General features: G+C 40.4%; 2 protein-coding genes across 4 annotated transcripts; one reads left to right on the top strand and one right to left on the bottom strand.

The window, feature by feature from the left end:
* Positions 1 to 3,133: 3,133 nt before the first annotated feature.
* On the bottom strand, positions 3,134 to 13,583 carry bmal2 (basic helix-loop-helix ARNT like 2). 3 transcript variants are annotated; one of them, XM_053885760.1, is made up of 16 exons: positions 13,326 to 13,583; positions 11,330 to 11,456; positions 11,163 to 11,252; positions 10,921 to 11,078; positions 9,806 to 9,885; positions 9,110 to 9,202; positions 8,602 to 8,719; positions 8,375 to 8,524; positions 8,054 to 8,297; positions 7,840 to 7,946; positions 7,380 to 7,530; positions 7,244 to 7,314; positions 7,058 to 7,172; positions 6,893 to 6,983; positions 6,668 to 6,764; positions 3,134 to 6,250 (listed from the first exon to the last, which is right to left on the bottom strand). In XM_053885760.1, the coding sequence occupies exons 1-16, from the start codon at positions 13,381 to 13,383 to the stop codon at positions 6,090 to 6,092; spliced, it is 1,911 nt and encodes a 636-aa protein (XP_053741735.1). In that variant the 5' UTR covers positions 13,384 to 13,583; the 3' UTR covers positions 3,134 to 6,089. The 3 variants fall into 3 exon arrangements, with proteins under 3 accessions (XP_053741735.1, XP_053741737.1, XP_053741736.1); XM_053885762.1 differs by having other exon boundaries at positions 3,134 to 6,247; XM_053885761.1 differs by having other exon boundaries at positions 7,058 to 7,169.
* A 1,144-nt stretch (positions 13,584 to 14,727) lies between these two features.
* On the top strand, positions 14,728 to 22,604 carry slc17a8 (solute carrier family 17 member 8). Its single transcript, XM_053885535.1, has 12 exons — positions 14,728 to 15,147; positions 16,098 to 16,353; positions 16,427 to 16,545; positions 17,638 to 17,752; positions 17,828 to 17,915; positions 18,410 to 18,496; positions 18,847 to 18,989; positions 19,059 to 19,208; positions 19,278 to 19,410; positions 20,553 to 20,663; positions 21,096 to 21,223; positions 21,453 to 22,604. The coding sequence occupies exons 1-12, from the start codon at positions 15,047 to 15,049 to the stop codon at positions 21,780 to 21,782; spliced, it is 1,761 nt and encodes a 586-aa protein (XP_053741510.1). The 5' UTR covers positions 14,728 to 15,046; the 3' UTR covers positions 21,783 to 22,604.
* The last annotated feature ends 907 nt before the right edge of the window (positions 22,605 to 23,511 follow it).

Genomic DNA, 23,511 nt, shown 5'->3' with positions numbered 1-23,511 from the left:
GAAAAGTGGGAACGTCACGCCTGGAGGATCCCGCCCTCCTCCGGCTTGGATTGGCTGGGAAGGATGGAGCCCTGAGGAGGCGGAAATGAAGCGTTCCTAGAAGACGTTCCCGGTCGAGGTCACCAGGAAAATACAGCTCCAGTTTAAAATGGAAAACTGAATTCAGCTTTTGGTGAATACTATTATGACGTTTGCGACTGAACAATGATTGCTTCAAAAGCACCTGAACGCAGCACAAGCCTGTGCAGAAGACGAAGGCGCCACCTAGTGGTTATGCAAACAACGTCTTCAATCTAGGCAACTTTAAATTAATAAAAAGTAAAATAACGACTTGAATGTCGCATTATTGGTGTTATAGTTAATTGCTTGGGAAAAATCGACTTTCCCTATCTAACATTAAGTAATAAGCTCAATATATTGGGCCAAAAGAAAAAATTAGAGCCGCCATATTTAAGGGCTGCTGCCCCCGCGATCTATCCATGAATACGTCGGAAAAATTAATGGATGGACAAAAAAAAAAAACTAAACTAAATCATCAATACTTTTATATACTATTTTATACTTTTTACATTTTGTTCCTCATCTGATTTTACTCTACTCAACTTCAAATCCCCCCATTTACTTCTGTTAAATGTAATGTGATGTTTGAAGATTTTTTAAATGTTTTTAATACTTTCCAGATGCCAGATTCATTTCACGTAGCTTGTTAGTGAACTGTGGTTCAGTTCTGAGGGAATGGTGGATGACATTTCTCTTCACTCTATCCACAAAACAAAGACTTAATAGTGTCTGTTTGAGGTGAAACAAACTGTGACATGACTCCCCCTTAAAATGTTAGTGTAGTTCCAACATCCTTTAGGCCCAAGTCAAGGAACATTCCCTGGATGTTCACCCACGGGCCCCGAACCCAGTGTCCCTCCTGAGGGGCCAGTCCCAGGGTCAGATTCATCATCCAACACTCCCTCTATGAACTCCCCCGAAGGATGACAGCTGCAAACCAAACACGGTTGGACAGTTGTGACAAAGAGAAGAGCCCAGTTTACTTTTGAACTCCATCCATGCAGAAGAGAGATACAAGAGAGAGCTCCGCCATGTTGTTTCAAGCTAAAATGGTGTTAAATGTGAAGGATTTTAGTCTACGTTCTCAGCTCAGGCTGAGGTGCTTCATGGCTGTCCTGGGAATTGTTGACAAAAAAGAACATTGTTTGAAAAACAGAAATGAGGCCATCGGCCTGCAAAATCTTTGCGATTGTTGTCTAATGTTTTTCACTAGACAACCCTTCATTGAGGTTCAAATGATGAATGCCTTTTAATACAGTGTTGCTTTTGCACATATTTTGTTAGAAGACACATTTGTCAATTTCTCTTTCACGTGTATGTAATCTTGTTTTTTTTTTTTTTTTTTCATCATTACCCTATAAAACACATATGTTTCACCTGTTTTTGCATGATACTTGTATTTGTGTTTTGGCTCCCTGTGTCATCAATCAAAATACTCTCTCTGAAGAAATTTTCACACTATACATTTTGTCTTTGTAGTTCTAAACATTTACTATTGAATTATTAAATTATTTCATTGCAACTTAACATTGGAACTACCCATTTCTGTATTTATCCGGTTTGTTTTTACCAGATACTATTATATTTTGTTTGTATTTGTTTTCTTGTAACCTATGATTATCTTTGTGTTCAGGATATTCTGCCTTTGATCATTTAAATTGTATCCAGGTTATGTACCACCTCAACATGCTTCTTTAGAATTGACTGAAAGAACAAGAGTCTGAGTACATAAGACCCTGAGGAAAATATGATAAACTACTACTCTAACTACTCTCAAACAAAATATTTCACATGTAACCTACTCACCCTTCACCTGCAACACTTCAATAATGCAGTTTGCTCTATAATTTGTGTAATATGTGAAGTATTTGGTGAGAAGGAGGGTTTGCTGTGAAACAAAGAAGGATGAGAAGATTAGATGTGGTGGCTTATGGTGAGGGGTGTCGGGCCCAGCATTAAATAAGGCTTCGGTTTGACTTAAGACATGTTTTAACTGGGCGGCACTAACACAGTGGGGGGGTCAAAACCTGCTTAAGAATGGATTTTAGATTTTCAGATTTTAATAAATATGACTGTATTGATTTCCTTATGTTGCCGTGATCATGGGGTAGGAGCTTATCTGTATCATAGGGTGTGAGGCAGGAGACCCACAGACTAATGAACAAATTTTTTTGTTTTGTTTTTGATTTTATCTTAAAGCTGCAAGTAATCCACAATGTTTAGAAACGGGTTTAATGTTGGTGAGAAATGAGGTCAGCCAGAGGAGATTAAACTCTTGGAAGAAGCTCATTCGCACCCTGGGATGTGGGTCTTAAGACAATTAGGCCAAATTATTTTCAACCATTCGGCTCTTAGAACACAACAGCAGTAAGCAGGACTGTGACAATGGTACTACATTTTTATACAACCTGGATCAAATATAGCAAATAGAGATTTCTCATATCAAGAATGTGACACAACACTGACAGAATAGACTGGAATACTGAATATAAAAACTAAATATTGATGCTATTCAGATTCAGTCTGAACTGTTTTCATTTGAAGAAAATGGAAAGTATCAGTGGAACCGTAAAGTTTATTTCAGGAGTTAAACTGTATAGCCTGAATTTATGGGCCTGCAATGAGCTTAGCGTCAAACTGAGGATGTAGTTTTGTAAAAGTGTAGTATTACAAAAAAAATCCAGTGAAATAAAGTCGAACCTGTTTCTGCATTTCCATGAGATATGAACATGTACTGTTCTTGAGGTATTTTAATTTATGTGCAGAAACAGCTTCCCTACTTAAAGGGTCGTGCAACCTGCAAATGAAAGGTTCATAAATATCCATCCATCCTCATCCGCTTATCTGTTGCCAGGTCGCGGGGGCAGCAGCTTGAAAAGGTCACGCCAAACACCCTTCTCCTGAGCAACATCCACCAGCTCCAACTGGGGCATCCCGAGACACTCCCAGGTAAGTGAAGAGATATAATCTCTCCACCTGGTCGTGGGTCGACCCCTCTCTCTCCTCCCAGCTGGCCGTGCCACCTCAAAATACAGAACGCCATGAAGTATAAACATCAGATCCAAGGACTCACTTGTGTACAAAAAATCTACTGGTTTATTTGAAATGGATAAAGAAGTCAGAAGCATGTTCTCTGCAAGGCTTCCAATAAGCGAGCAGGTCAGGTGTCGGACATGATTTCATCAGCCAACAGTGCAATTGTCGTACAACACAAAAAAACATTACAAAACATGACTGTTCGCCCTCATGAAGGACCAGTCTGTGTCTATGGCACGACCCCTTACAACAGCTTGTTTGGTTAGGTAGTGACGAACACTGGCTTGCACAGGTCGAACTTCCACTGATATTCATAGTCCATCCAACTAGACATTTTCGTAACGAACACACACATCCTTGACTGCTAATGTGTCGGTCAGAAGAGGACTTCAAATGTCAGGTTAATAATGCGTCTGGTCAGACTTGACCAAAAGGCACTTTAGACACAAGCAGGAGGACCGGAAAACATTCACATGTTCTGCTCCTCGTGATTCAAGCTTTGCAGAGATAACACATATTCACATCACGTTCCCTCTTTAAACATCTCACATGCTATAAATAAATAAAATTTACTCAAGTAAATTACACATTTTTTTATAGATCAGTTTGTCGATGTACAAGGGAATCACGATTCAGCACTGTTTGGACACAACTTTGAAGGAAATCTGACTTCACTAGCAGATGAATGACAAACTATGACAATTTAAATCATAAAGTTATTATTATGCACCCAAAAAAGTATAAAAAAGACATTTATTTCATTGATATTTGGCATCAGGTCAGTACAGCCAATTCACTGGGTTGAGCTCAGCATGTTCATAAGGGTTGGATACTTCATGTAAAAGTTACACGAACACTGAGCAAACACTCAAGACGTTCTGCTATTGTAACGCAGCCCGACAGAGTTTGGAGAGTAAAGTTTATCACGTGCAAGTCCTGATGTGAGGTAAACGGCAGCATGGTCAATTCAGGACATGGCACAGACACCTCAGTGTACGATAAACGGCCGACAGCTGATGGAAAATGTAATATCAATGGAATGATGACTGCAGAATGAAGTCCCTTTCACTTATGATGCTCATGTTTGGTTACACACCAGTGCATACTTCACAATTATATTAACAACAAACGCTATTGCTGGTGTGGAAGTGAGTAACGCCAACCGCAACCAAGAATACAAAACTAAAGGACGTAAGAAAATCAGCTTGAAACGTTTGAACTAACAAAAGCAGTTAGGGTTTAGAACAAAAAGTTTGATCGGTTACTTACATATACTGTTGCCAAAAAGTTTAGCCACATCAAAAAGACAAAGATTTCAAAGAAACTGAGGAAAGTTGTCCATGGAAAGGAACAAAAACGATGCCCTGGTAGTAACAACTTCTGACTCATTTACAACCACCCAGCTTATTTGGATACAAATAAGCCTGCCTTAGATCCTGATTCACAGGCAGCACTGGGTGCAGAGAAGGGAGGCGTGGACTTACACACATCCAAACATAAGCAGGTGATGGGGTCAGCACCTGAATATATTGCCACCAATCCATGAACCGATGCTAAATCCCCAACATTACAGAGTGTATAAAAGAGGCATCTTTCTTATTAGGTACAAGTTCTCCAGGTAGGTGTGACAAACAAGGGCGAGAACAAAGCAAGCAAAGACGTATCCCCATGGCATGGAACAGGGACCCCTCATGACCTCTTTATTGGGGCAAATCCAATGGTTTGCCATGAGAATTGGGCACTTTAAGGAAGTAAACCAGTGCTCGGTCGCCTTAGATATAGGGGTCAACGGGCTTCACAGCTGTCTGAACATCAAACTTGAACTACCCAGAATACAGAACATCCTAAAGTGGTGACAAAAAGCGGCCCAAAGCAACTAAAATGTCTCTTTCACCTAGGTTTACAGAGCATGGGTCATGATACAAATTTTACTTCCTGTGCGGTGTCATGTCATTTCTCAGTGGTCACACCCAACCAGAGGTGGAAACTTTCTCATTAAATTAAGGCCAATTTAAGGAACGCAAAGTGCAGAAGCCATATTCCAAGGGCCTCCCTTTCGACATGGCTGCCTTCCTACCCTTCCACCCATTATACCAGGGGTGGGCAAACTGTTCCACAAAGGGCCGCAGTGGGTGCAGGTTTTTGTTCCAACCAATCAAGAGGACACTTTTTCACCAACAGGTGTCTTAGGGGTACAATCACTCAGTCAGTCACCTCCACTTCATTGGTCAAACTGTGTGAGCTTGTTTGGTTGGAAGAAAAACCTGCACCACCACGGCCCTTTGAGGACCGGATTGCCCACCCTTGCATTATACTGTGGGTGGGCGAGGTTTATGGACGCATACACTGCATCAAAATACACACCCACTTCCAACTGCCCAGTTAAGACATCCTGAAGACATAGCAAATCCATGATGACTATTCAAGTGTTCACCCACCAAAGTTCACCATGTAAAACGCTGTGAGAATTGGTTTGAGGTGAGGGATGTGCGATCTCACTTGGCTGGCTGATAATGAACTGGAGTGGGTCCGAGTCCTGCAGACTACCAATACAGTACCTTCTTAAAAATTAATTTACTGTAACTTTTAATGCATCACTACTTGACAGATGCAGACGAAAAAAAAATGGGTAAATAACCAAAGCCATGAGGTTTGACTTTTTGATTCAGTGAGCCTTCAAACACTAGATGGTCAGTGTGACAGAAGCCATATGGGGGAAATAATCAGAGGGCAGACGGGCTGCTGTAAGGCATCCGAGGCACATGCATGAAAACACTACGTCCTCGTTGGTGGTACGTCCCTTCGCTGGTCTGAGCAGTCACAAGAAGACAACGCAGCTTATGTTGTGAAACGGTATCATCAAATTAATACGGGTCTTTAAAAAGGCTGCCTCTGAGTCAGCATTCCAGCATGTGTCACAGTTCTTAAAAAAAAAAAAAAAACCACACAAAACATTTCCAGTGTCATTGCTCCACAGAGTTGAGGGTTGAATCCTATAACGACCAATGCATCTCTTCGAAGTCCACAGCTTCGCCCAGGTCTGTGTCTGTCTCCAGGAGACTCATGATCACCGCCATGGCCGCTTCGTCGTTGCTCAAATGATTCAGGCCCGGCACAACCACGCTGTCCAAGTCCAGCTGTGAGTTCTCGCCTGCTGAAAGCGGATTTCAAATATGAGCTGCATTCAGGTAGCGTTCATGTCACACTCCATGTATTCTTGTGCTAATGTTTATCGTACCGCCACTAAGAAACCCTTCCACCACTGATGCATCAGGTTTAAATCAAGTGATTAACTCTTACTAATTTGGCACTTGTTTTATTCAATTATTCATTCATTCATTCATTCATTTATGCTGTCATGGACAGAAGGACACCTAACCCTCCTCTTATATGGTCCAGAGCCATAAAAGCATACCATGAACTTGTCTATCCTTTCACCCCTTGTGGAAAATTTCAAGAGGTTCAACTTATCAAAATGTTGCAGGGGCTTTTATTTAGAACTAACCATTTGAACTTAACACATGAAGGTTGCAGTGGCATAGAAATAAAAAAACAGATTATTCTGACGAACCCATAATCTCTCCGGCTGACAGTGCTGCCCCATGTGGCTCATCTTCAGAACCGGACTTTTCTGGCATCTCAACGTCAGTTGACTCTCCGTTTGGCACCTGCAGATTGAATATGAAACATGGTAATGTGGACATCTATTTGCGGCTACAGAACATAAAAGACACCCTTAAGTTTGGTGGACATGAAAAAACCCACCCTGGCAGTTGAGAGAAGTTGTAAAACTTACATTGTTGCTGGGAAGGTTGAGAGTTTGGGGAGACTTGTCCTGGGGTGTGCTGAAGGGGCTGACAGTACCACTGGAAGGTGAGGAGTTGGTTCTAGAAGAAGAACAAACACATTTACCGTTAAAGTGAGATGACGGACCTCAGACCTCAGGCCGTTTTGAGGTCACCTGTTCAAATCCATCAGCTCATTCGCGATTTGGGTCCCAATACTTCCAGCATAAATCATTGCGCCTGCTGCCGTGGAGATGCCGGGGATTATTGGAAGGGACTTCTTGCCTTCTTCTTAATTGATAAAAAAAAAATTCACATATAACACAGTCATCTTATATCATACTGATGTGGTTGAAACTCACCATCAGAAGTCTTTGAATTGCTGGTCTTCTCCCCCTTCTTTCCTGATCGAACCATTCGACTGTGCTCATACCTGTAAGAAGAAAATGTGCTGTGTAATTGAAACAGGAAACAAAACATCAGCGAGAAATGACTCACGACATGACTGTGTTGGTGGACACGATGTATTCCACTTCCTTGGTCCAGGGATTTACAAAACTAAACCACTGACTCTGAAGCGTCACAAACGATCCACATTTTGTTTTGAACTTGTAGCAGTTTGTTTCTATTTTCTCTTTCGTTCGAAGAACTGTTGAACAGAGAATGAGAGATCAGAAGCAATCATTAAAATCTAAAATGTTAAACAAGAAAATGATTCCTATATGGATTTTTCATGAGTGTACTTTAAGAGTAAAAAATGTATATCTTACACTGTAATAGCAAGTGAGCTGGGTCAGTGTCTGACTTATTTTTGTATCTGTCACACACCTGACAACAGAGTGCCAGTAACACAGACACTCTCCAAAGACAGGTGTGTTTTCAAAACTCTCACAACAGAAAAAAACAAAATCACCCAGTAAAGGTCTAAGAATAAGGTACACAACTTAACAGATTTTACCTTTTCTGTGTCTCTCGGTCAAATGTGCTAAGTCATCTTGATGGAAGTACTCATAACAGGACGTCCCAAGTAATTCTTGTGGAAGATAACCAAGAATGGTTGTTGCTCTGTGGCAGAAATAAAACTGATCACCAACAGTGTTTCAAGAACAATATCAGCCACAATCACTCTCAACATATGTTTTAAATTTTCAGACAGCAAAAAACAAATTCACCTTTGATCAACAAAAGTGAATTTGCCATCCATGGCGTAACGCGTGACGAACTCCATGGGCTTCACTTTGACCTCCCCGTTAACTTGGGGAGAAGTGTGGGAGTGGACACGTCCAACTGCCACCAGACAGCTGAAGTAGGAGCAATCCTGCTTATCCACTTCCCCCTCCCCCTCAGCCCCCAGCTGACTTGAGGGCCAGCTGCGCATGTAGCCTGTACAGTGGACTGTGCAGTACTTCTGTGACTCTGCAAGCAGAAATGAGACGTCTTCAATACTCGTGCAAAACGATTAAACGTTAGTTCTGAAAAATACATTTTCGTACCTTTCTTTTTGGAGCCGCCTGCTTGGAATTCCTTGTCCTCCACTTTTACAGAAATTTTGTTACTCTTCATACGGCAAAAAAAGGAGCGGCGAGCACCTGTACAGAGACGCGACCCCCCAACTGGGAGGTCAGCCTGGACCTGCAGACCAGCTGGAGACACAACACAATATTCAAAAGTGTCCCTGGACAGTATGTGCACATTTGAAAGTCAAGTTACACTGCTTTACTTTTTGCGTCTATTAGCCTTTCGCGAGGGTATAATTCGGTAGCAGAAAGCTGCTCTTTCACTTTTCCCATGTCCTTAGGGTGAATATAATCAAACAAGCTTTGTCCGATCAGCTCCGCCTGGAGGAAGAGGAAACAGCTGGTTAAACTGTCAATCTGAAATTATCCCAGAACATTGAAAAACAATTCAATGATGAAGATTATGACTGCTTAATTCCATAATAATAATAAAGAGAGAGGTCTATATAGGTTGGTTATTCCAGATCTCAAATGTACAAAGTCCATTTAGCATAATGAAAATGAAGTGTAGATGTGAGAGAGAACAAAGGAAAAGACTACTTTGCGACGACAATATTTGTAAAAATGAAGGTGAGTATAACAAGTAACATGAAGAACTCCTGCGTCAAACAGAGAATTTGTAACTATGATTGTATAGCTTCATAAAATGCAATGAATGAATGAAGATGATAATTTGTACACAGCTTAATAAGTACCAGACAGAAGCCTCACCTGACTATAATTTAGTGTCCTGGTAACAGACTCCGAGACAAAAACTATTTTTCCACGATCACAGCCCACAACGAACAAAAACCCATCAGCAGCCTACAGGAACACAGACAGGAGACAGTCCGAGACAAGAGAGGGAAGAGTGGATCAGGTGGATATGTCACAGGAACAGGCATTTTAGTGAATAATAAGAAATCATAAAATTGGAATCATCAATTATGTCAGTGACATTTATTCAGAAGTAGCTCAACAGTTCAAATTCCTGATAGCATTTTTTTTTTTACATTTATTTTACCCAAATTAACCTCGATATGTTATTGGTACATTCAGTATGCACTGATCGTAATTGAACAGCAGGTGGCACTGGCGTTAGGGGAATGAGAAGGTAGTTAATGCCACATTTTATAACACATAGACACATATAAGATTGCATATTGTGTTTTACAAAGTCAGGATTACCAGCTTCTCATTTCATAACTGGAGTCAGTCATGTGACCAGAAGTAATTTCAAATCCAAGCAGATGTACACTTAATCCAAAAGTGTAGTTACCTCATCGCATTTCTGCCATCGCCAGGGTTAGGGGTATGTGATATATCATTGATGTATTTGTTACTGAATTTTTTAGCTAAGTTGCATACAAACAAACATCATTGGAAACAAAACACAGACATGGAGATAATAGTGATGTTATACTTCACCTTTAAAACAAGATGTTTGAGCTCCTCTTCTGGAAGGAATGATGGTTTACAGTTGCTTTGGGAAAAGCAGCTGGATGACCCTAAACAAAAATGTAGGGGGCAAATATATTACAATACTAAAGCTATTAATACAAGTTAATGACAGACCTTTGACTTGACAAACTTGGAACATACTGCACGTGGAGTTAAATATTTAAACCGAGGAAGACGATAACAGAACCTGGAAAGTGCCGACACTTGCCATTTCCATGGATGACCCAACATAACTCAATCATGTGACCGGATTATGACACTAAAACAAAAACTGAAAAGAAGAAGTGGTTTGTTTTCATTTGCTATAGTTAAAATTTAAAAAATGTCACGTTTCAGTTGTAATTAAGAGATTGAGAAGACATAAACGTAAAACAGGAGCCATGAGGGAACACAAATAATCCATTAGATCAATATTACTAAATTTTCCTTCAAAAGTAGTAAAACCACAGTCAGTTATTATACATTATGTGGGTCTTGCTAAGTGAAAACCTTGTGAGTTCATATATAAAGGATGTTACTAGAACTAGAGTCATTGTGCCAACATACCAAATGGCAAACATTGAAGACAGTCAACTATCCATACCAGACCTGGATTAGCTCCAGGTCTGGTATGGATATGGGGGTTTAGGACCAAAGGAATTGGTATTGGGAGTGACATTAATACAGTAAATGCAAATGACAGAGATTAAACCTCAGTTTGAAAACTTCTAAAAAGTTCAGATCACTTTTATTCTATTGTCCCATGTCCATCAAGTGTGCAGACACTGCACTGTGAAATCAAAATGCAATATCTTAGGAGTGTCTGCGGGCATGCTATCTGTTGTGGGTCAGCAGGTCAAGTCACTGAATAAATAACTGGTGACTGGCACTTCCTGGGTGAAAGGTCAGCATTTAATCTGACAATGTACGTCCCAGATGAAAACAGAGACATTCTTCTGTGACTCAAATGAGATGGAAATGTAAATTCAACTCTTTAAACTCTTTTACACAGCAAGAAGTTGTTAACATTAAATACCAATTATTTCCGTTCATTTGGAATGCAATACAAACAATGAAGTCAATAAAGGGCATTGACAAGTCACCTTTGAGAGATTTGAGGTGCTGCACAGCCATTCTGAGTACAGTAAGTTTGTCCAGCTTGCGAGACATGGGGTTACATGTAGGAATCATGGCAGAGAGCTTATCGATGAGATAGTTCATCTTGTCTCGTCTTTTTTTTTCTGTCAGGCTGTGGGGCTCCCTACAAGGAGGAAAAAACAAGCAACACTAGTGATAGTGTAATTAAGCATTTGTTTCACATTGAACCAAAAGGTCAGCAACCTACTTGAGACATTTAATTTTCACATGTTGGTCATCTTCCTCAGACCCATCTTGGTCATCATTCATGTCAGTGTCATTGCAGGACTTTGATTCGCTGTCGGTACAAAGAGTTTCATCAGTCATAACAGGCAAGTCTGCGATGGCTAAGAAAGGGAAAAAAAGGTCGCTCACTTGTTATCTACGCTGCCCTTCCGCTTCCGATGCACACCCACGCTCAGGGACACTCTAGCAGCAGTCGACGGAGTCATGAGGCTCAGCAGGGAGCTGGACATGGGCTGACGGTCACCAACCGGCACATCTGCAAAGACGAATGACTCATTGTCATTAACGGCTGAAGTTAGAATAGACTAGAAGATGCACAAAATGCTAGTTATATTGTATTATCCTGTTGTTAAACCACCAAATCAAAAACCTTACATTTTGTTATCCATTTAAAAGAAATTAAAATTGACAGTTAAGTTTAAAAAAAGAGATCAAAATGAAGATTTGACGTAAACGCCATTCAAAAATGTCAAACATTCCGAAGACAGGCAAATGAAAATTTGCTACAAAACTGTTGCATTAAAAAAAGACACAAACAAAACAGAAAACAGAAAATACACTTCACTCACACCCACTGACAACTTGGGAGTGATCAACTGCCTCCTTCTGTCTCCAGTCCAGTCCCAGAGCTACATTAAAACTCCCATTGCCCTGATGTAATATCAGTTATTGGAAACATATAATTTGTCTTACTGCCAGTCTTATCACCATGAGCTCTAAAATCCTTGTCAGCTGAGCATGACATACGTGTACAACTTAATGTCTTTGGTTTATGTTGGGGACACTGAAATGTTATGGATAAGTGTGTGAATTCCTGAAAGGTCCTGGTGAAAGAGTGTGGCCGAGAAATGTTGTGAAGGTCTTCGCTACATAATTCCTAATGTCTTTAGTGTAAACGTGTGCTTTTACCACCACAGTGTTAGTAGTTATGTCCGAGAAAAAGACATGTTAGAACTGACTCACCAAAATGCGTCAGCACAAGAAGAACAGCTAAACAGCCTGGTGCCTGTATGGCTGTGTTCAAAACACAACAAGGCCTCTTAAAATGTGTTGTTAATAAGTAAAACATGATTCTTTGCCTCTTTTATCCAACCCTCAAAAATCTCCGAACAATTCCAGTAGATTGCAAAGGAAACATGTATAAGTATAATTGTCTGATGCATTCATATCAGTTTCAAGTATGCAACACAACTGGTAAACATCTTTCAACAACAAGCTAATAAATTAAAAAACCACAGAGAATTGTCCAGCCTGACCTACATTTTATGTAACAATATCACATTCTACTACTTACCTCTATTAAATGATGACAAGGATTAATCTAGAGATCTTTACTGATAACAAGGCGATATTTTATATATATTTGTGTTTGAATACATCTTGTGAATTCTGTGCACTGAATTCATGATGATGTTCGTGGACCCATTACATTTTGACGCAAATTGTACTGTACACTCATTAAATAAGTTTTAAAACATTATTATTCTAACTTTCAAAAGCTTTGCACAGGAAAGTGGTTTGGTGAGTGGTGAGAAGTTTTGACATCAAAGAGTGTTTTTGCAAATGAAAACTTAACCTGTCAGTGTCACCGTTCGATATGTCACAGAAGGCACCAAATAAGCGCTAATAAATCAATATCTAGTTGATGTTTAATTACACATTTTATTTAAGACAAAATGAATGCAAGTCATTGATGATCTTTTAAACTGGACGTGATGAAAACAAACAAGCCAAACACCGGCTGTTTCACAACCGTCGCCCGGTAAACAGGCCTCTTGGCTAATGCTAAGCTAACACAACCGGCTTCGAGTATGCGAGTTTTGACGATAAATTACACATTTAATTTACAATATATCACCAATGACACGAAGCGACAGTTATTCTGTCGGTGTGTAGTGACGACTATGATATTGGCGTAGTTGAAAAGACGAAAAAGGAAAGGAAGGATGAGATTGATCCACTGATCTACTGACCTAGTTTTCGAGCAGCGCAAAGTTACTGTCAAACGACGGAAATAAAAATAAAAACACGAGCTGACGTAGTTTCCAATTCACCCCACCAAGACGAACAGAATCCCTTGTTAATGTGAATCGGATTTAATACAACTGTCGCGTTAAATGTGTACCTGCCGGTTCCTCTCCTACGCCGTCACCGCCGCCATCCGCAGCGTCCTTCGCCGACATGGCTGGAGCCGGAGCCCGTTCGCCGGAGCCCGGTGCTCCACAGCATGGATGAAGAGGTGGAACACTTCGGCTGTTGAGGTGTTTGAGGAAGCAAAGATGCCACAGTGGGTGTTTCAAACCGTGGTTGTAAATGAGATGGAGGGGGAAAGTCGCTGGGAAGGCTCTCAGAATAGGCTGAGTTGTTATCAGCTTACTGTACAGTAGGGGAAACGGAAGACTGAGCAACGTCTCCCCCTGTTGGGAGATATAAGTCACTGCACCTCTCCCAACCCCCTTTTATGTTATGCTGAGTTCATGTAACTAATGCAACCAAAACAAACTCACTTAAGCCTTGTCTGAGATTATCTGTAGACAATGCTTCTGCTTCCCTTCTTTTCCTTCTCAGAGCACGTGAGTCTCGAAGTGTGAGTGCGTTTCCTCGCATGGGCGACAATTCTTCACCACAAACACTAGATGGTAGACATGTGCTGCTGTCAATGGAGTGCTCTCTGTGCCCAGTGAGAACACCTGAAATAAAATAAATCTTAAAGTGTCCCCCCTAATAATATTGTCATCGTCTATATTATTCTGCTTAATTAATTCTAATCCGCCCACCCAAGTCTATTTATGTTTTGTTTGTCAAATTTTATTTTATTTTTAGAATTGTTTTCCCAAAAGAATCCCACAAAATATTGATACACACAATGAAGTAACTAGAAAGCAATCTATTTTGTTGCACAAAGTATAAGCTTCCATTTATCTTTTGCTGCTCTTCGGTCTCAGATGACACTTGTCAGTCGTTCCCATTGTTTTCCACCCTGACTGCACTCTCCTCTTCACCTCCCTTCTGCTATTTATATAAAAACAATAAATGAAAATAAAGTGTTATGGTTAGTAGAATAAATGCAACTGAAACTGAAATGGCGTTATAGTGTTATATTTATATGTCAGTTTATGATTACATTATTGATTGCTAGCACAATTTAAACTCAAGCCAATGAAGCCTTAAAGTACTCACTGCTCCATACATTCAGACGCAACTACTGTTATTGAATTTTTATTTACTCCACTGTTAAAAAAAGAGTGATTTGGAACCATTATATTCTTCAATCAGCTCTGCAAATAGCTGAAATGGAAAAGCTCGAGGTGAAGGTTCGATGACTCTGTCTTATATTTCACCTGCTCCTTTTTTTACTCTCTAGCGTCTTCTGTCACTCCTCCGAGCGACTTGTCAAACTCATGCATCTTTCATCGTCCTTCCAAAGGGTTGAGATCAGATGAACCAAAGAGAGGGGTGGTGCTGGATGATGATAGATAATACCATCATGTGTAAGTCAAGGGGCCAGGTTTAGGAAGGAGGAAGATCTTCACCTGCTCTGCTTCGTCATGAGTGGATGAGATGAAGAGGAGGTGTTTTGTTTAACAATTCGTCAAAGTGGATTTTAGTGTTTTGGATTTCTCCGAGGACATTTCCCAATGTGTTGGACAGCAAGGACTACTTCAGCATCTGCTTTCCTCTTCCTCTTAACTCCATCTCTCATCTGAGGGTGGAGAGACAGGCTCATTTAGGAGCAGGAACACTGACTGGTGGAGCCATCCTCGCTCCCACTAACCTGCGGAGGATGGAAGACTAGTGGATCTCCTTGTTTCTCTCAGCTATTAAACCTTCAAGTCAAGACTGAAAATGCCTTTCGGTGGTTTGGCAGGTTTGAAAGATCAGGTGCTGAAGCCTGGAAAAGAAGAAGTGAAGAATTCAGTAGGGGACTCTCTGGGAAAACTGCAAAGGTGAACTCTTTTTTTATTTCATCCACTAATTCTGACATTTGTTGAACAGATTGACTTGTATTTAGCAGGGATGAAACCTTTTGAATTGAACGGTGAAGCATCTTCTGCCACTGTGTTGTGAGAGTCTGCAGTGAGCACAATGAGTCCCCAAGATCCTCATGATAAAATAAATATTTGATTCCTGTGCTTGCGGATGATGTAATCACAGCTTTATTTTAAGACGGCTGTACATATTTCATAGCCCAGATATGATTCACAGAAATAAAGTGCACGGCAGTAAAAGCCAGATTGCATAGTATATCCTATACGAGTACATATTTACCTGATAAAGTAGAATTATCATATATAATATTTAAGACTGCTTATTAATTCAGTATGTGATCACGTTTAATTTGATAAAATGTGAAAAATCAATAATTAATAATTAGTTATCAGTAATATTGCATTGTTTAATTTTCAGCAATATATTTACCAGGAGAGATGAAAAACAGGTGTTAAATAAAATAATTAATCTCACAATATACCAAAAGACTTCATGTGAATTATATTCATTTTGATCTTCATAAAAAGATGAAAATTCTAAAATGTGATGCTGAGTAAAACGTTTTTTTAAGTTATGGAAGGAACTCTAAAGCAAGTCATTGTGACTTTTCATATGTGCATGTGAAATGCAGCTTAATAAATAAGTGAATCGTAATATTATAGTAGTTCGTGGTTTTGTATGGAACCAGCATGCTCCAAACCAATAACAACGCAGATGATTTTGTGGACAGTTTGGACAGAATTATAACCTTCATATATGTATTTATTTGCAATGAAAAACTGTTCTTAACAGGTGCTTCAAGTTTAAACTAGAGTCTTACTTTCAAATGATCTACTAGTCTGCAGGGTACAGACACATGTAAAAACCAATGTAATGCTCTCATATTAAAATGAATTTCACTTTGCAGAAAAATAGATGGCAGTAATGTTGAAGATCAAGACATCATAGAGCTGACAGAGGATGGACGCCCAGTGGCATCGACGCCTCTCCCTGCTCCTCTATTGGACTGCAGCTGCGGAGGGCTGCCCAAACGCTACATTATCGCAATCCTCAGTGGCCTGGGATTCTGCATCTCCTTTGGCATCCGCTGCAACCTTGGCGTTGCCATTGTGGAGATGGTGAACAACAACACTGTATATGTGAATGGGACTCCAGTACTTCAGGTACATAATCATCATTCACAGGTTGACTTACACCTTATATCACAATGTATCATCTGCTTTCATGCTTTCATAGAAAGCCCAATTTAACTGGGACCCAGAGACGGTGGGGCTGATCCACGGCTCTTTCTTTTGGGGCTACATTGTCACTCAAATCCCAGGTGGATTCATCTCAAACAAGCTGTCTGCCAACAGGTAAATGCTCTTAATTTCACAAGTACACTCTAATCTGAGGTGGGCGATCAATGATCAAGGGAAGGGAGGACGAGAAAGACTAAAATAATTCACAGCTAGTATGTTGAAAGGACTACAGCTGTAGCCATGATGAGCAAAGCTGATGGTGCAGATAGCGATCCTGTAATAAAAGCTTCACAGGAAAAGAGGACACGTCAGTGACAGAGTTAATAATGAAAGATCCTGCTTCTGATTTCTTTCTGAAACACCAGCCACTGGAATATTACAAGTGTCACTTACACTCTGTTTTGGAAAAAGAGGAGGCAGGGGGCGGGGGGGAGGGGGTGAAAGCGGATAGACACAGTGTCGTAACAATAAAGCACTAACTTATGGATCAAGTGGGATGTCTTTATTTGAGTCCATATGGATCTGTTTCATTACACAGATCTAGATGAAGCACAGGGGCTGCCTTCCTTTATTAAACATCTATATAAGCCTGTAGACGTGAGCAGCATGTGCTTTACTGAACACGACTGCCGCTCCTCGGTCATTACTAGAACAAGATAACAACTGGAGTCAGGGTCAACCAACAGCAACTATTGAAACGTCTAGGCAGTTGATGCATAAGCGATATAGGATGATGAGGCAGTGCAAACTGACTTGTCGATAGGTCATCTCAGGGCACGAGCTTCAACCAACTCCTAACTACAAGCTGAATCCAGACAGCTTCAGATATTGGCATCCGTTTTTAATCATTTTTATATAGACTTATAAACCTAGAATACTGTAGCTTTTTGAAAATACTATTGAATTATTACACATGCAGAACATCACATTTTGCTGACCCCTGTCAGTAGGGCTCATTTTTAGAAGGATTGCAGTTGGATTGTTATATGCTGTATATTTGCTTGTCATTTATTGAATTTAAAGACACAAATAAGATTCAAAGCTGTGACTTTCCTGTCTGTCATAAGTGCTTCAACTACTGCAGCGCATTGTGGAATTCATTACCAGCATCTCTGATCAATGACACTTTCAATGCCAAGAAAATCACTAACAACAAAGGGTTCATGACGTTGACTGCCAGACATCAAAAGTCTTCTCTTGCTGCAGGGTGTTTGGAGCTGCCATCTTCCTGACGTCTGTGCTGAATATGTTAATCCCGTCAGCGGCCAGGGTCCACTATGTTTGTGTCATGTGTGTTCGCATCCTACAAGGCTTAGTGGAGGTAGGGAACACAACTGGGCTGCAGATGTCAGCAGTCGCTTTTGGTGAAGATGTTTACCAACTGTTCCTCTGGAAGGGAGTCACTTATCCAGCGTGCCATGGGATGTGGTCGAAATGGGCCCCACCTTTGGAACGAAGCCGGTTAGCGACCACTTCATTTTGTGGTGAGATATCTATCTCTCAAAGTATCAAAGTATCTATCTATCTATCCATCTAGCTGTCTATCCAAGTATCTATCTATCAAAGCATCTATCTATCTATCTATCTATCTAGTTTTTTTCCTTTTTATTGAATTCACTCCAACAGGAGACCCATAATCCTGCTGCCATAGCAACCTGTGTATGGTACCCATTGATATAATCTGTAAATATAAAAGACTGAAGGAGCTGTTGCTCCTTTTTTCTCTTCAATAAATGGTCACACTGCACATTGGGCAGAAAGACATTCACGGTACCTTTCACCTCCCTCTGTGCGATCCTAGCCTTTAAACTGGTTGCAAAACACATTAAACACCTTCCTTCTGAAACAGACCGTCTATGCGTTGGGTAATGCACGATGTTGTCTTGTATACAGCAGCTGCAGGTAACATCTATGCTAGCACATTGCAAGTGTAACTATCATACAAAGTTATAAACAAGATGTGTTTTTGTGAATACAGGGTCTTACGCGGGAGCAGTGATCGCCATGCCATTAGCGGGAGTGATGGTTCAGTATGTTGGGTGGCCTTCTGTCTTCTATATCTATGGTAAGAACACATTCACACATTATAAGATTATATTTTATTTTATTGAGCGCAGTAAAAATATGCTTTAAGGGTCTTCAAATGTCCTGGATTCTTAACAAGCGCTTTAAAAACCTAATCTCAATTGCTCTGGAGTTTGATTAAAATGATTAGCATTCACACAAAATTCATGACTCGCCATCTGTTTTAATAAAAATGTACTCTGGTCCTTTGGCGATAGAATCTCATGATTTATTGTTGTAAATTAACATTTTCCTGTCTGGGTTCTATGAGTCAGTCTTTCCTCATATCTCTTTAATAATGCTGCGTTGAGGTCATGCCTTGTTTTAATTACACCGCTGTATACACATCAGGTGTATTTGGGATCATTTGGTACATTCTCTGGCTTCTGTTGGCGTACGGGAGTCCCGCCCAACATCCCACCATCACAGATGAGGAAAAGACTTACATTGAATCCACCATTGGGGAAACAACTCGGCAGCTCAGTGTGACTGAGGTTTGTGCGAGCAACTTGTTTAGTCACTCAACATGAACATCCATGTTAACATCTCCCTCCAAAAAACAGAAATTCAGGACTCCGTGGCGACGTTTCTTCACATCCATGCCAGTGTACGCCATCATCGTGGCCAACTTTTGTCGCAGTTGGACCTTCTACTTGCTTCTCATCAGCCAGCCAGCTTACTTTGAGGAAGTCTTTGGGTTTCCTATCAGCAAGGTACAGCCTCATAAAAGTCGAACCAGCTTTGTGGTTTTCGGCAGCCTGAAGGTGTGTTTCCTCCCACAGGTGGGGATCTTGTCTGCAGTTCCACACATGGTCATGACCATCGTGGTCCCAATTGGTGGACAGCTGGCAGACTTTTTACGCAGCAACAAAATCATGTCGACCACAAACGTCAGGAAACTCATGAACTGCGGAGGTCAGTTTACACCAAGAAAGAACCTTTGTACTGACAACTCGGGTTCACACAACCATGAGAAGCCCTTTTTTCAGACAGACCACCAGGGCAATGTTGATTGAGCCTTTTTGAGGTTGCATGTAGATGTTCCCCACAAAAGTTTGACACTGTTCCATTACAGGTATTCTCCCTTCTCTGTGCCAAATGTTGTCAGAAGTGGGATGGTCACCATCTTCAAAGGTGCACTCAGTGTTTAATGTGTATGTAGAACCCATCCCTTATGAGAGAACCCAATGGTTTTGTGATGTATGAATAGGGACCTGGGGAACTATTGAAGTACAGAAAATCAGTGCTCAATTGCTGGTTGGGCCATTCTCCACCCAAAAATAATGCCTCTATCTAAGTGCATCGCTCATTGTTTAGGCCTCTGAAGAACACAGTGAGACCAGGATGACCAGTGGGTAATTGTTTTCTGTTCCTATGTGCTAGTACCATGGGCACTGCATGGTCTTACTTATTGAGTCCGTCACTTCAAGACATGGGCAACTAAAGATGAGTGACTTACTGTTGTGTGACTGAAGTCACCGGATTGAGGACGTTGGGATTCCTTGACAAACAGTGATAACATACTCGTCTCTGACTTGCTCCTCTTGACTGGAAACTTAGTTTGGAAAGACTTGACAAGTCATTGCTTTTCGTCATTATTATGTAATTATTTTGCATTGCATTTTTCAACTGTACGTTACCTGCTGTATGTGTGTGCCAACCAAGCAAACTGTGTTTATGATCATGTGACGTGGGCATCACCCACATGCTTCTGAACTGAATGATGGAAGGTCCACCTGGAACACACAAGACACAAGGTCTGCGGCGCAAACATTTCAGATGCTTCCCACACAACGAGTCATTTCAGGCCACTCTAGACTTGACTTGTGACTTGGTTGACCAAAGCTATGACTTGACACTCACTAAAAATGGCTTGACTTACTTGACACTTGCTTATGTGTGAAACTGAGCAAACAAATGCCATATGTAACTAGAACAGGAGTCAGGCAGCAGTTTGGATTGAAATTGTTGCCTCTGAAAAAACACTGTTTATTTTCATTGATATAGTCATTGTCATACTAATTAAGGTCAGCGAATTAATGTGTTTATTTGAACAGGTTTTGGGATGGAAGCAACGCTGCTGCTGGTTGTTGGATTTTCTCACACACGAGTTGTGGCCATCACTTTCCTGGTCTTAGCGGTTGGCTTCAGTGGATTTGCCATCTCAGGTATCACATTCCATCAACACCACATCACCTTCTTAACCTTTATCTGTAAGAAATGGATGTGGAATCAAAAATGGCCCATTGATAACTGTATTGCTAGATTGTCTGAACAAATGTTTGTATATTCCCTTGTGTATTCTATGTTATTCAGCAATAAAGTCTTACATGCTCACAGGTAGCTTTGAATGAAAGAAAATAATAATAATAATAAGTAATCTTTGAATTCACCAAGGTATGTTTAATTTATGTTTACAGAATGGCCGCCTCACTGAAAATACTTCGCCCATTCCAACATATGTTAAGGTGTTGTTTCATCTTGCTTAGACAGTAAACAACTGACAACATGGAACAGACACAAAGTTTTCTATGTGGCTGGCTGGACAGTGGGAGACAAAGAAATAATCACACAAGTCCAATGTGATTTTGTGTCAACAGGTTTTAATGTCAATCATCTGGATATTGCTCCACGCTATGCCAGCATCCTGATGGGAATTTCTAATGGAGTCGGAACTCTGTCTGGAATGGTGTGTCCCCTGATAGTTGGTGCCCTGACAAAGCACAAGGTACAGTCTATCCATCTCATCTATAAACTCTTTGCTTCCAAGTCAGTTGTCTTTGAATAAATGGGGACATGATTTATATGTTAACATCTGAAATTCAGATGTGTGAGCGTTCGGTCACCTTTTGTTCTGGTTCAGGTTCACCAGGAACTCGATGTGGTCGCGGTCACTGAAGAACAGCTTTGGTGATGTGTCTTCAGTGTACTCATGCTCTCCAAACATCTCTTCTCAGACTCGCCTGGAGTGGCAGAACGTCTTCGTAATCGCGTCGATGGTCCATTACACAGGTGTCATCTTCTATGCCATCTTTGCCTCTGGTGAGCAGCAGGAATGGGCGAACCCCGAGAGCACCAGCGAGGACAAGTGCGGCATCATTGACGAGGACGAGCTGGCTGAGGAGTCGGAGCTCAACAATGAGAGCATGGTGGCTCCGAAGAAGAGTTATGGGACCACAGACAATTCTTTTGGGCGCAAACAAGGCTGGAAGAATAAAAAAGGGGTGACGATGCAAGAGGACGAGGAACATTACAGCAATGGGGACTTCCAGGACGGATACCAGTGAGGAGCACGGCATGTCCATGAACTCTTTGGATTTTACAACTGCAGGAGAGGAAACCTACACCTGCTAAACATCTGTTTCTGTGTTGGATGTCATCTCCAAGTTGATTGTCGACCAATCAAACATCACAGAGGCAGGTTCTCAACGTCATTTCACATAACATCTGGCCATTGATGCCTCAGAAAGTTCCACCTCTACATGTAAACATGGGTTTTATGCATCTTTTTTTGGGCCATGTGCAACAATTTTGTTTTCTTTTTGTGTCAGCTATGCAACATTTCCTGTTTCATGAAGCTTTGTTTCGGTTCAGTATCAGTCTATGGTGCAGATGTGATTTGTAGTGTAGCTCCTGGGCGCCAAGAAGGCTGAGATTTTACTGTTTACTTTTACACACACAACTTCACAACATTTTAGTGTTGCTGATGATGTTAACATATCATGCTATGTAACAAGGACGCTGTAACAAGCCAGAATGTGAGCCACAGGTTGTCACTACAACACATGAGACGTCGCCTTATTTCATTTTTAAAGTTGTATTTGCTGTTTCTGGATGATTGTATGGCCATTCCATCAGCATCCGTGTGTTTTCTCTTGCAGTTAATCAGCCTCATGTTTCGGAAATTATTCGAATGTAAGTCAAAGGTGAATTGCTTGCTACACATTGTCTCTATCTTCTGGTGGAATCTCTTTGCTCCTTCACTTCACTGTGTTCATTTACAAGTAAAACACTGATGGTCATAATATATTTGTGCCAGAGAGTTTGTTGGCGTTAATTGTTCTTTAAATGTGTAATATTTTATTCTTCTAATCCATTAAGGGTGGAATCAGTGCTCACAATATAATAAAATATGCCCATCAAATGTTTCTGTATCTTGGTTTTTGATTCTGTCAATTAGATGCTACCGTCACTGTATATAATTCCCATATTGTATTTTTATATATATATATATATATATATATATATATATATATATATATATATATATATATATATATATATATATATATAATTTAAATCCTAGCTCAATAAAATAAAATTTTACAATCACTTTTACTATTACTATTTACTGTTTTTTTACCAGGGAAAATGCGGCATCATGACCCACTTTTTGGTCCCAACCAACTGCTTGAAAATCACTGTTTTCTATTGTATTTAGGGATGTAGATGATTCTAATTTTTAATCGCTATTAATCGCAGTACAGCTATTGTTAACTTGCGAATGACTGCAAATTAATCACAGTTTTTGTATCTGTTCTTAATGTACCTTAAAGGAAGACTTTAGCAACAGAAGAATGGCAATGCATTCCTAGTGTAAACATTGTTTATTACAACAATCCAACATGGCAAGTACTGACAAGAATATTCTTTAGAATAAATTGGCACTGAATGCTCAAAAACATTGTAAACACATACTCTGAAGGACAGCACATCAACAATGGTGAACGCACACAGGAAGAATGCTCATGTTTCTTTGCCTGAGTATGATTTTAACTTCAAGTGAATAATTACACAACTTAACATCGCAAAGTTACCTGCAACCTGCATTCCATACTAGCTTCTTGTGTTGTTTCACTAGTGTTAAATAAAATATACAAAGTTAAGCACTCTCTCTCTCTTTATGCTGATGAAAGTCATGGTATCAAATATAAATGTTGTAATTGCGAAGGTGGAGATGGGGAGGACAAACACCCTGTTTTAGTATTTCAGTAGTTTTGACTCCAGCATTCCATA

The sequence above is a fragment of the Synchiropus splendidus genome, chromosome 14, assembly GCF_027744825.2.
Source record: "Synchiropus splendidus isolate RoL2022-P1 chromosome 14, RoL_Sspl_1.0, whole genome shotgun sequence".
NCBI lineage: Eukaryota > Metazoa > Chordata > Actinopteri > Syngnathiformes > Callionymidae > Synchiropus > Synchiropus splendidus.
The sequence above is the reverse complement of the archived record's forward strand: the minus strand, read 5'-3'. Positions and strand labels throughout refer to the sequence as shown.